Source organism: Corythoichthys intestinalis, chromosome 12 (genome assembly GCF_030265065.1).
Source record: "Corythoichthys intestinalis isolate RoL2023-P3 chromosome 12, ASM3026506v1, whole genome shotgun sequence".
In the NCBI taxonomy this organism is placed as follows: domain Eukaryota; kingdom Metazoa; phylum Chordata; class Actinopteri; order Syngnathiformes; family Syngnathidae; genus Corythoichthys; species Corythoichthys intestinalis.
The window spans coordinates 4230213-4244485 of record NC_080406.1 but is presented as its reverse complement, the minus strand read 5'-3'; the positions used below and the strand labels follow the sequence as shown (position 1 = coordinate 4244485).

Sequence of the window (14273 nt, the reverse complement as noted above, 5' to 3'; positions counted from 1 at the left end):
GATAGAGAGTAAAGATTTGCGTTCATTATCATATTTGATAAGGGGAATATACTTTTGTAATGAGTGCTTTTTTGTTGCGTTCCTTCTGAAGGCAAATCAAAGCGCTCCACTGTTTGATGTTGGAACACTGGGGGTGTAATATAATTAGATTTAAAGTGCCTCTGACAGCGTGAAAAATTCTTAAATGGCGTTATTATGTGAATTAGAATCATATTTTGAAGACGATTCGACTATATACAACAATTTGGCAAAGCGCAGATGACGAAAAATTTGTCTTTTAATCTACCATTTAGCCCCGCCTGTCATTATAGCGCTCTAGCGTCCCCAGCTGGAGGATGACGTCAGCAGGGTCACAATTTCATCTGATTTAGAATCCGGCCCATTGAGGGGGAATTACTCAGAACGAGGAAAAGGCGATGAATAGAGCAGCAAAAATGTTATTGTTTCAATCTCTCTACTCCAATATTTTTACAGGATATTTTTATCTTTGTGTTTTCCCCCATTTGCTAAATAAATGGTATGGTCATGACAAATAAGTCTTTTGCTAAATGGAATAAGAAATATTCAAAATGCATTTATTCAGTATGACATGGAAAAATTACTCCTTAACGGTCAAAACTGTCCACTTCCTGCAACTCCCAAACGATACTTTATGCCACCGGAGTTATTCCGGCTTTTGTCATTTCTCTGGCTTCGGAGAGCGTAAACAAACCGGGAGGCGTGACATGCTAACCGAACCGAGCGGCGTTCCAAAGTCTTATTCTAGCCTTTCGAAAAATCATACGAAACTACCTCGGAGCATGTCACACGGCGGCGGGGTTGTCGATTGTCTTCACCGATCGGTAACCCCCCGGCAGCGAGCAAGTTACAGCTCGTCATTCCCCTGCTGCAGGCTGGAGGGCTTGTTTGCCGGGGAAGCAGCTGGAGAATGACCGCCGGACCAACCGGCCCAATCCGAGGATAGTGGTCTATTGCCGGGCACACGAAGAGGGCAGAGGGGGCTGGAAGCCTGGACGATATGGAGAACTGCATGAGCATAATCCGAGTATAGCCCTTTCCCGGTGGGCACACGAAGAGGACCGAGGGGGGTGTTTGACAATTCATCGGTCGTCGGCCGAGTGGCATTCTCGGTGGCATTGTCACCCACAAAATGCAAGCCACCTCCTTATTAAAACGTGTCCCGTGATCCCAGTATTTGACGTAATACATAACACAATGTTTACCCACTTCCTCGTAATTCCAATGGTCCCAGTTGTCAGACTTGTTTTGTCCAATTTTGGGGTGAACGGGAACTGTTTCAAACCCAAAAAGGCTCACAAACCTCTCCCTGGTGCAGCAACAAAACCCTGCAGCACATTTGGCTGTGATGCGTAAAATTAACGAATTAATCCGCAAAATCAGCTGAATCCGCAGTCCATCTGCATGCTATAAAGCAATGCAGTATTCTGAGATGCTGACCTGGGTGACGTCACATGCGCATTCCTTCTCAATCCAGGAAGTCACTCATTTTCATGGCATGGGATTAAAAAAATTTGACTCTATAATTTAATCGCTTCCACACACATCCAAGCGGTCCATGTCATTCAGTAGCATAAAATACCGCGTGAAATATGAAATAAACATGCTTTATGATTTCATAGGCATTTTAAGTCTGGTGCGTTTACGGTGGAGTTTCACTTATCAACTGCTTTTCTTCTCTCCAGATGGTGTGCGAGGAAATCAGGCGACTCGCGCCCGAGGTTGGCCTCCATCATGACGGCATCGTGTTTGGCTCAGATGACTTCTGCGCCAGTATAGGTACTATTATGCCAGTTTCCTGTTTTAATTTTCTTTCCGTTGTGAAGTGATTGCAGTGGAAAGATGAAGGCATGTGATGGTTAAATAAATAGTTGGACCTAGTAATCATATTGTTTCACATTGTCAAGCTTAAATACCTACTATATACTGCTAATTATAAACTGTTTCCATTGTTTAAAGCAGTGTTTCTTAAACTTACTAAAGGTACCAAACCCCACGAGTTTAAATGTGCGGTGACCGAACCCTTTGAAATTGGATAATAAGCCAATTATGAGCCAAGCTAGCAAGCTAATATCTCAGGGAATTTGCCCCCTATTGTCATTTTGACAGCATGTTTTCAAACAGGTTAAAGTTTGATTCCACACTGCCCATAGGTCTGCTTTACTTCCTCAGATCAAGTGCGAGTCAACCTTCCACTGGGCAAACTAGTTTCTCCTCCCATCAGATAGAGCAAGGGTGTCAAACTCGTTTTGGTTTTGCACGGGAAGGGAATAGTATTTTTTATCATATTTACCAATCGACTGTTTGTATTATTCTAACACACTTAATATAATCAATCGGAATAGTATCGTTTCTTGTATTTAGTGTTTGACTGTTTGTATTAGTCTAACACACCCAATATAAAATAAATAGCCCTTGTACCAAAGTTCAAGGACAACAAGCAGAATATAGGGCATAAGAGATACATGACGCCTTCATAACAACTAGCACGAACAGAGCACAAAAAAATTCGGGTCTATTTTGCGGTATATTGGGGGGCTTGAGATACTAATTTGGAGGGATGACGTCCCTCTAAGCTCCTCATTTACTGCAAAATGGTTCCGAATCAGTGCCATTCGTTTGTGCTAGTTGTTAGGAGACCCCTCTGTTATTGAGAGAGTTGGTACGCTCTATTAGCTGCGGGAGCTAAGCTAAGAAAAAGCTACGAGTGACGTCCCCACTCGAAATTAATATCTCAATAAAAGCATAATACTGTATCCTACAAAACCGTTGCAGCACAAACGATTAACATCATTTTTATATAAATTTGCATCTGATGGGGGTGGGGGAACTTTACGGAGGCCCGTAGAGATAGTCACAAAGCACATATAGGAATATACAAAGTGATGTGTTTTTTATTATTATTATTATTATTTTATTTATTTATTTTTTTTTTTAGCTTCTAGGTCATCGCCTTTGCAATTGTCTTGTGAGCCTTTTGCGGTCGTGCCATTTGCTGTCGTGTTGTGGCAATTGGGGTTCGTGCTTTTGCCAATTTGTAATCGCGCTTTAGGAATTGGGGATCGTGTTGTGGCAGTTTGCATTCGTGCTTTTTTTCTTTTGCAAAGAGTTTGCAATTGGGGTTCATGCTTTTTCTATTTGCAAAGTGTTTGGACTTTGCATTTCGCCTGACACCTCTCGGCCACCGTAGCGAAGGGGGTTGCACCGGTCAAAATGGCTGAGAGTGAATGAGTTAAGAACCACTGGTTTAAAGGAATAGACAACACCAAGTATAAATGACCTTCATTTATACTAACCCAAATATTAAAATCACATTTTTTTAGAACTATGATTGGGAAAGGTGTTTAACCTCAAAGTCTGTATGCCACAGTGTTCGGGTTTTCAGCTGTACTCACTTTTTAATGTCCGGAATCTGTAAAAAACATTCTCAAGATACTTTATTACGACATCATGAAATCAATGCATTGACTTTTCTGTAATGCTCCTCTACTTAAGAGCAGCATTTGTTAACAGGGATACTGTATATGTTCCAGACTTCCTCACTCATTGCCCCTCGCTGTCCTTACTTCCTGTGCACCCCTTGGCTTTCTTTCACATGAGCTCAGCTCCTTTTCACACCTTGACACGTGACCGGCGTGCTGTTTGTGTTTACCCAAAGGCGCCACGCGGACCCAGGATGCCAAGGAGCTGCTGTATGCCAGGCAGAAAGTGGTCACCACCGCCAAGGCTTTCGGGCTGCAGGCTATCGACCTGGTGTACATAGACTACAAAGACGTGGAGGGGCTGAGGCAACAGGCAAGAGAGGGAGCGTTCATGGGTTTCACAGGTAAAACTTGTGAGCAATCAATTTACATTCTTGTAAATGATGCTTCATTTGTATAGATTTTTTTTTTTTTTTTTTGATCTCGCCAGAATTCAATGATTTTTTTTTGTATTTGTTTGGCTTAAAGTGGTTATGTAATAGGTTACAGTACAGTATAATAATAATAATAACAGTTCATATGGATAACTTTGTGCTGAGAAAAAATACCATTGTTTAAAAAAAAAAAAAATATATATATATATATATATATATATATATATATATATATATATATAATTAGGGCTGTCAAACGATTAAAATTTTTAATCGAGTTAATTACAGCTTAAAAATTAATTAATCGTAATTAATCGCAATTAATCGCAATTCAAACCATCTATAAAATATGCCATATTTTTCTGTAAATTATATATATATTCTGTAAAATAAATTGTTGGAAGGAAAGATAAGACACAAGATGGATATATACATTCAACATACGGTACATAAGGACTGTAGTGGGCATTTCACTCTACTGTCATTTAAATCTGTCTATGCTGTCCTCACTCCGAAGCGTCTACTTTTTCCAAAGCTAGACAGCTAGTGAACGACGCCATAATAATCTGACTTCTTCCTTTTTCATCTGATTTATTAATAAAATGGCCTCAAACCATTGTCGTCTTTAGACCGTCGTAAAACTACAAAAAAAAAGTACACAAACATTGCATTAGTAACAACGTTAGCTGAGCACGCTATACAGGTTCACTAAACATAAACAAAAAGTGTCTCATACAAAAAATATAACATTTCGCTTACTAACATAATATGTACATTATTTACAACAACCATACTTACGGACAAATCTTGTCCAAGGATCATATAAGCACAACATTACAACGTAGGCATCAGCCCGAGACATCGTGCAGCCATATTGAACTGGCAAGAAAACAATAAACCATGTCATAAAGCGACCACAAGAGTTCGCACAGCACAAAAAGCCTTGCTGTAAAACTTACCAAAAGACAGAATACTGTCTGAGCGGGACATGTGCGTTAATTGCGTCAAATATTTTAACGTGATTAATTTTAAAAATTAATTACCACGCGTTAACGCGATAATTTTGACAGTATGTATATCAAACAGCATAAGCGGTTACTCCCAATGTTACTCATTACTTGAATATTCTTCTGAAAAAGCTCTGCCACCTCTGTATACTGTATATATATATATAAATATAATGTATATATATATATATGTATATATACGTAATATATATGTATATGTATATATGTGTATATATATATATATATATATATATATATATATATATATATACGTGTATATATATATATATATATATGTATATAGATATGTGTGTGTATATATATATATATATATATATATATATATATATAATATACAGTGCCTTGCAAAAGTATTCGGCCCCCTTGAACCTTGCAACCTTTCGCCACATTTCAGGCTTCAAACATAAAGATATATAATTTTAATTTTTTGTTAAGAATCAACAACAAGTGGGACACAATCGTGAAGTGGAACAAAATTTATTGGATAATTTAAACTTTTTTAACAAATAAAAAACTGAAAAGTGGGGCGTGCAATATTATTCAGCCCCCTTGCGTTAATACTTTGTAGCGCCACCTTTTGCTCCAATTACAGCTGCAAGTCGCTTGGGGTATGTTTCTATCAGTTTTGCACATCGAGAGACTGACATTCTTGCCCATTCTTCCTTGCAAAACAGCTCGAGCTCAGTGAGGTTGGATGGAGAGTGTTTGTGAACAGCAGTCTTCAGCTCTTTCCACAGATTCTCGATTGGATTCAGGTCTGGACTTTGACTTGGCCATTCTAACACCTGGATACGTTTATTTTTTGAACCATTCCATTGTAGATTTGGCTTTATGTTTCGGATCATTGTCCTGTTGGAAGATAAATCTCCGTCCTAGTCTCAGGTCTTGTGCAGATACCAACAGGTTTTCTTCCAGAATGTTCCTGTATTTGGCGGCATCCATCTTCCCGTCAATTTTAACCATCTTCCCTGTCCCGGCTGAAGAAAAGCAGGCCCAAACCATGATGCTGCCACCACCATGTTTGACAGTGGGGATGGTGTGTTCAGGGTGATGAGCTGTGTTGCTTTTACGCCAAACATATCGTTTTGCATTGTGGCCAAAAAGTTCCATTTTGGTTTCATCTGACCAGAGCACCTTCTTCCACATGTTTGGTGTGTCTCCCAGGTGGCTTGTGGCAAACTTTAAACGAGACTTTTTATGGATATCTTTGAGAAATGGCTTTCTCCTTGCCAATCTTCCATAAAGGCCAGATTTGTGCCGTGTACGACTGATTGTTGTCCTAATCCGGCTTTAAACTTCTCCACAACAGTATCTCGGACCTGCCTGGTGTGTTCCTTGGTTTTCATAATGCCCTCTGCACTTTAAACAGAACCTTGAGACTATCACAGAGCAGGTGCATTTATACGGAGACTTGATTACACACAGGTGGATTCTATTTATCATCATCGGTCATTTAGGACAACATTGGATCATTCAGAGATCCTCACTGAACTTCTGGAGTGAGTTTGCTGCACTGAAAGTAAAGGGGCCGAATAATATTGCACGCTCCACTTTTCAGTTTTTTATTTGTTAAAAAAGTTTAAATCATCCAATAAATGTTGTTCCACTTCACGATTGTGTCCCACTTGTTGTTGATTCTTGACAAAAAAATTAAATTTCATATCTTTATGTTTTAAGCCTGAAATTTGGCGAAAGGTTGCAAGATTCAAGGGGGCCGAATACTTTTGCAAGGCACTTGCACAACACTGTCAAACATGGTGGTGGCAGCATCATGGTTTGGGCCTGCTTTTCTTCAGCAGGGACAGGGAAGATGGTTAAAATTGACGGGAAGATGGATGCAGCCAAATACAGCAACATTCTGGAAGAAAACCTGTTGGTATCTGCACAAGACCTGAGACTGGGACGGAGATTTATCTTCCAACAGGACAATGATCCGAAACATAAAGCCAAATCTACAATGGAATGGTTCAAAAATAAACGTATCCAGGTGTTAGAATGGCCAAGTCAAAGTCCAGACCTGAATCCAATCGAGAATCTGTGGAAAGAGCTGAAGACTGCTGTTCACAAACACTCTCCATCCAACCTCACTGAGCTCGAGCTGTTTTGCAAGGAAGAATGGGCAAGAATGTCAGTCTCTCCATGTGCAAAACTGATAGAAACATACCCCAAGTGACTTGCAGCTGTAACTGGAGCAAAAGGTGGCGCTACAAAGTATTAACGCAAGGGGGCCGAATAATATTGCACGCCCCACTTTTCAGTTTTTTATTTGTTAAAAAAGTTTAAATTATCCAATAAATTTTGTTCCACTTCACGATCGTGTCCCACTTGTTGTTGATTCTTGACAAAAAATTTAAATTTTATATCTTTATGTTTGAAGCCTGAAACGTGGCGAAAGGTTGCAAGGTTCAAGGGGGCCGAATACTTTTGCAAGGCACTGTAAGTAATTGTATTTCATTCAAAATGTCTGTCATATTTAGCTTAGAATCATTAATTGATGTCTAATATTTAGTAGGGCTGTCAAAATTATTGCGTTAACGGGCGGTAATTAATTTTTTTAATTAACTTTAAAATATTTGACGCAATTAACGCACATGCCCTGCTCAAACAGATTAAAATGACAGCACAGTGCAATGTTATTTGTTACTTGTGTTTTTGGGAGTTTTGTCGCCATCTGCTGGTGCTTGGGTGCGACTGATTTTATGGGCTTAAGCACCCATGAGCATTGTGTAATTATTGACATGAACAATAGCGGGTGGCTAGTTTATTTTTTGATTGAAAATTTTACACATTTTATTAAAACGAAAACAAAGGGGAGTTTTAATTTAAAATTTCTACAACTTGTACTAACATTTATCTTTTAAGAACTACAAGTCTTTCTATCCAGGGATCGTTTTAACAGAATGTTAATCATGTCATCTTGTTGATTTATTGTTATAATAAACAAATACAGTACTTATGTACCGTATGTTGAATGTATATATCCATCTTGTGTCTTCTTTCCATTCCAACAATAATTTACAGAAAAATATAGCATATTTTATAGATGGTTTGAATTGTGATTAATTACAATTAATTAATTTTTAAGCTGTAATTAACTCGATTAAAAATTGTAATCTTTTGACAGCTCTAATATTTAGTTTTTAAAATATAATGAAATGACTTTAAAAAATTATTCACTTGCATATTTTACTTTTAGACAAATTATGTCCCAATGAAAAATTTGGCGTCTGTAAAAAAGTCACGGATATCTACCTCATAATTTCGCTATATTGTTTTTTTTTTTTTTTTTTGTTACTGTCGCATGATAAATAATCGATCCCAAAAATAGAAAAATAACGTTTAAAAGGGTAACTATATGAAAAAGAAAATCTCAAACACTCCTTGTTGTCTGCAATTTCTGCATCGCGACCCTTGTTATATGACCATGTTTCACCCATAAAATCCCCCAAAAATCCGGCTGTGGCCATTCACAGCTGTGTCTTGACACTCTGTGATACATGCTACATGGAGTTTTTGGATCGAAACATGGTATGTACGCGATAATATCTCGTTGAAATCGTGGCGTCTTTAATTCTGCTCTCGCCTCCAGTTAGGGTTTCGCGTGTTTTATTTTTTTTTTTTTTTATTAAATGCCCTCCTGTTCAAAAATTTCATCTCCCAGAAAATTGAGATTTTAAGCTTTCCAATGATGTATCACACATGCATATCGGAAAATTTTGAAAGTCTGTCTCAGAGCGGAACTTCAAGTCACCTGAGTATTTTCCGCCATATATAGTCTACCCCAGTCACTTCCACTGTCAGTGGTCCAAAACTTTTCCATTGATAAATAGTAAGCATGTCTAATCCTTTTGTGCAAATGGGCATTCATTGCCCATTTTTTCCCCTCTTTATGCAAAATTAAGCCGCACGGTTGTTAAATGCTCTGACATTTCATTGCAAGTGTTAGAGAAAACTGCAGTTGTGATTAAAGTGAGCCATCAGCCGAGAGTGGAAACGACTCTAACAGGGCATTCTACATTTTGGTCGCCAGGCAACCACCTTGAGTGCGTGCGAACTGGAGCAACACATGCGGGCAGGACAGGCAAACTCCAGGGATATTCCAATTAGGGCTGCAGCTATCAAATATTTTAGTAATCGAGTATTTTACTGAAAATTCCATTGATTAATCAGAGTAAAACATTTTTTCTAGGTAAAGAGCGATTTTAAATACACATGATACAGCAAGACATTTCACCTCATATTAAAGCACTTTTAGGCAATGCCTTTATTTTAGATTGTTGAAAACAGCCAACAATTGCATCTCAGATGTGACGAGAAAAAAAAAAAAAAACATTCACTGCTTTCATTAAAAAAAAAAACTGCTGCAAATAAGTATTTGACAGGCACGAAAATCACTCACCTTTCGGCGAAATTCGCCATTTTAAAGTCAAAAAGGGTGACTTACAATGGGGCAAATAAGTCAAGTATTTAGTATTTAAGTATTTAATAAGTATTTAGTCAACCACCAATTGTGCAAGTTTTCCTACTTGAAAAGATTAGAGAGGCCTGTAATTGTCAACGTGGGTAAACCTCAACCATGAGAGACAGAATGTGGGAAAAAAACTGAAAATCACATTGTTTGATTTTTAAAGAATTTATTTCCAAATTAGAGTGGAAAATAAGTATTTGGTCACCTACAAACAAGATTTCTGTCTGTCAAAGAGGTCTAACTTCTTCAAACGAGGTCTAACGAGGCTCCACTCGTTACCTGTATTAATGGCACCTGTTTTAACTCATTATCGGTATAAAGGACACTTGTCCACAATCTCAGTCAGTCACACTCCAAACTCAACTATGGCCAAGACCAAAGAGCGGTCGAAGGACACCAGAGACAAAATTGTAGACCTGCACCAGGCTGGGAAGACTGAATTTGCAATCGATAAAACGCTTGGCGTCAAGAAATCAACTGTGGGAGCAATTATTAGAAACTGGAAGACATACAAGACCACTGATAATCTCCCTCGATGTGGGGCTCCATGCAAAATCTCACCCCGTGGCGTCAAAATGATAACAAGAACGGTGAGCAAAAATCCCACAACCACACTGGGGGACCTAGTGAATGACCTACAGAGAGCTGGGACCACAGTAACAAAGGCTATTATCAGTAACACAATGCGCCGCCAGGGACTCAAATCCAGCACTGCCAGACGTGTCCCCCTGCTGAAGAAAGTACACATCCAGGCCGGTCTGCGGTTCGCTAGAGAGCATTTGGATGATCCAGAAGAGGACTGGGAGGATGTGTTATGGTCAGATGAAACCAAAATAGAACTTTTTGGTAGAAACACGGGTTCTCGTGTTTGGAGAAGAAAGAATACTGAATTGCATCCGAAGAACACCATACCCACTGTGAAGCATGGGGTGGAAACATCATGCTTTGGGGCTGTTTTTCTGCAAAGGGACCAGGACGACTGATCTGTGTAAAAGCAGCCATGTCCAAAGCCCGGCCCGGGGGCCAAATGCAGCCCGTGGTCAAATTTCATCTGGCCCCCCAGCCTGTCATAAAATCAATAACATCCGGCCCGCACACAGACTTAATAAATTGGTCAGCAGTACTGCATTTACCCACTAAAAGGCAGCAGCACTCTAAGCAACATTATCCCATGTGACCCTTTACTTCCAATTTTCTAAAATGCCGACAATCAGCAGAAAAAGAAAGTTGACTGCGACGGCCGACGCTTCAAGGATAGGTGGAAATTGGACTGTTTCTTCTCTAAAATACGCAACAACTGTGTCTGCCTCATTTGCAAAGAGACACTCGCTGTTTTTAAAGAGTTCAATGTGAGGCGATATTACCAAACAAGACTCGCTGACATGTACGACAAGATTACAGGGAAGATACGCAGCGAGAAATTGAAGCAACTTGAAGCCAGTTCAATTTCGCAGCTGCAGTATTTCTCAAGAGCCCGAGAGTCGAAAGAGAACGCCAGAAAGGCTAGTTGCGAGATTGCAAAATGTGACACACAGAATGGCTTGCTAAAATTTGCTTAAATATATTGTTCTACGCAAAGGACGTCAACCAAGGTCGACCCCCCACATTTCTACCACACCAAATCTGGCCCCCTTTGCAAAAAGTTTGGACACCCCTGGTGTAAAGGAAAGAATGAATGGGGCTATGTATCAAGAGATTTTGAGTGAAAATCTCCTTCCATCAGCAAGGGCATTGAAGATGAGACATGGCTGGGTCTTTCAGCATGACAATGATCCCAAACACACAGCCAGGGCAACAAAGGAGTGGCTTCGTGAGAAGCATTTCAAGGTCCTGGAGTGGCCTAGCCAGTCTCCAGATCTCAACCCCATAGAAAATCTGTGGAGGGAGTTGAAAGTCCGTGTTGCCCAACGACAGCCCCAAAACATCACTGCTCTAGAGAAGATCTGCATGGAGGAATGGGCCAAAATACCAGCAACAGTGTGTGAAAAGCTTGGGAAGGGTTACAAAAAACGTTTGGCCTCCGTTATTGCCAACATAGGGTACATAACAAAGTATTTAGATGAACTTTTGGTATTGACCAAATACTTATTTTCCACTATAATTTGCAAATAAATTCTTTAAAATCAAACAATGTGACTTTGTTTTTTTTTTTCCACATTCTGTCTCTCATGGTTGAGGTTTACCCATGTTGACATATCTATAATATTTTCAAGTAGGAGACTGACTGGTTGACTAAATACTTATTTGCCCCACTTTATGTGTGCTCACTGTAACTTGCCTGCCTGCAACTGCTCTATCGTTTCTGAAGAAGAGAGAGATACAGTGGCTGGCGGCGCAGTTCATCTGCAGCGGCTCGATGCTCACTCATCGAACGTAATTTTGTTGTCGTGTTTGTGTGTCAATGACTATTAAAGCTCTGTCTGTCTGTGCTAGTGTGAAAGCGCCCTAAATCATTTTGTGGCTCACAAAAAAATATGGGTTCTGAGCTAATATTGTCGCTTCCTTTTGGCGGGGGGAAAAAAAAATCCCTTTTTTGTGGTTCTAGTTCTTTTTCACATTAAGAACTCCTTGGTTAGCCAACAAGTGTGTGTATGTGGTCAACTGAACAAATGCGCGCACACGCAGAGGCTTTAATGCACTTGTCCACACATCCATGCAAACGTGAAATGAGTGTTTTTAAAATAAATGTCTGGCAGAGCACAAAAGCGTTGACGGGTTGCAGCCTAATTAACAATGTCAGGAGACGTTCAACAGCCTGTAACCCCTGTGTGTTCGTGAGAGTGTGTGTATACAGTACAAGTGTGTATTAGTGGGGGTTAACTGGGGTGAGAGCAGACTGAATAGAGGGAGTGGGTCCCTCTTCTCCCCCCTTTTTTGCACCACTCGCTCCTGTTTGGTTTGCTTCCTCTGGTTTGTCCCACCTTTTTTTTTAAGGATTTGCCATCCGCCAGCAGACGTTTCATAACCAGCGTAACTTATCAAGACAAGTCTGATCTGCAAATGTACACAGGATTATGTCTGTGGCGTTTGCCATATTTGACTGGGAGGTGGTTTTCGGGCGGGAGGGGCCGCAGAACGTGGTAAATACAGAGAGAGGATTGTGTCGGAGTCGCTTTCAGCCGGAGTTGTAATTTGTGATCTTATGAATGATTTAAATGTGGTGGCAACTTTTAAACTCATTAATCGGGAAAATTGTAGCTGTAAAATTGAAGTCGTTTAGTATTGTACGTGAAGGATTGAAAAAAAAAATTACTGCGAAAAACGAGGGATCACTGTATTTACGTCTTTTAGATTCGTGTAAATAGATGTTCGTTCATGTGCAATGTCCCAATCAAATAAATTAATATTAATTGATTTAAAAATAAATTAATGAAAATTCTGACATATAGTAAGTTATCGTTAATTTCACCGGAATGTTTTGTTTTATGGCTTAACGTTTGAATTTTGAGGGTTAAATTGTGCATTGAGAAATAAAACTGCACTTTGAAAAGAATCAAATATTGCATTTTATTTAAATAAAGTTGTCATTTTAATAAGTCAATTAAAAATAACCTGATACTTACAGTATTTCCTAAAACGCAATTTTACAAGATAAATCATTTTAGAAGAAAAATTGGTAACACTATCTGTTATAACTAGTTAATACATAATTACTAAACTGTTAATAAATGATTTATTGTTGACTTGTTTAGTGTTTTTTTTTTAACAGTTTGCTGTTATATATGGACGTTAATTGTCCCTCTTAAATTCAGTTTATCCTGTGTTTGGGACAAAAAGTGTCACAAACTCATGGGTTTGTGCTTGTATTTTGTTGTTCTATCTTGAAATGCCTCAGTGCGTGTGTTTCTATGCATAAAAAAAATGTTTACCATTTCAGATTAGGTGTTTGGAACAATCTTGAGGTACAAAAATGTAATCTTTTAAAGATCACATTAAATTTTTGTAGCTAGTTCAACGTATTTGCTGTTCTGTAGACGGTGAGCAAACTATTAACAACGAGTTGATATATTAAATATTGTTATAAGCATACACTGCTGGCCAAAAGTATTGGCACCCCTTCTTCTGCCGGATCATGCTCGATTTCTCCCAAAAAATTACAAAATTACAAATGCTTTGGTAGTAATATTTTCATTTATTTTGCTTGCAATGAAAAAACAAAAGAGAATGGGAAAGAAATAATAATAATTTAGGGCTGCAGCTATCGAATATTTTAGTAGTCGATTAATCGATGGACTAGTTAGTTCGAATAATCGAGTAATCGGATAAGGAACATGAAAAATTAAAATACCAGAGCTAAGCCTCAAACGGTATATATACATATATATATATATATATATATATATATATATATATATATATATATATATATATTTAATGAGGATTTATGTACAACAAAACAATTGGCTAACTTGCATAGAAAAAGTCCGCTAGCTTAAATGCTATAAAATGCTACTTTTTTTGTTTGTTTTTTTTTACAATGCTCTTAACAAATGGTTCAGACACATATTCCCGCAAAAAAACTGCTAAATATCCCAATAAACTAATTTATGAATGCATTAAAAAAACATTAGCTCAAACAAAAACTTATGTTGATCTTAACAGGGAGCAGTTGGATTTAGCGTTGTGAAAAGAGGCAGACCAGAGGGCAGTGTATCTGCCCTAATCAATAAAACTAAATGCAAACACTTCCAAACCATTACGACGCCACTTTAATTAAACGAATACTCAAAGCAACAAAATTCAATTCGAATATTTTTTTTCAAATCGAATACTCGAGGTAATCGATTAATCGTTGCAGCACTAAAGTCATTATCATTTTACACGAAACTCCAAAAATGAGCCGGACAAAAGTATTGGCACCCTCAGCCTAATACATGGTACCACAACCTTGGAACGATAACTA

General features: G+C 38.6%; 1 protein-coding gene across 2 annotated transcripts in view; it reads left to right on the top strand.

Annotated features, from left to right (window-relative positions):
* Window positions 1–14273, top strand: part of clybl (citrate lyase beta like) — a 142904-nt gene that overhangs the window by 116025 nt on the left and 12606 nt on the right. For both annotated transcript variants that reach the window (XM_057852770.1, XM_057852769.1), the window contains 2 exons: window positions 1704–1797; window positions 3677–3844. In XM_057852770.1, coding sequence (XP_057708753.1) covers window positions 1704–1797; window positions 3677–3844 — 262 coding nt within the window. The remainder of the gene's footprint in view (window positions 1–1703; window positions 1798–3676; window positions 3845–14273) is intronic.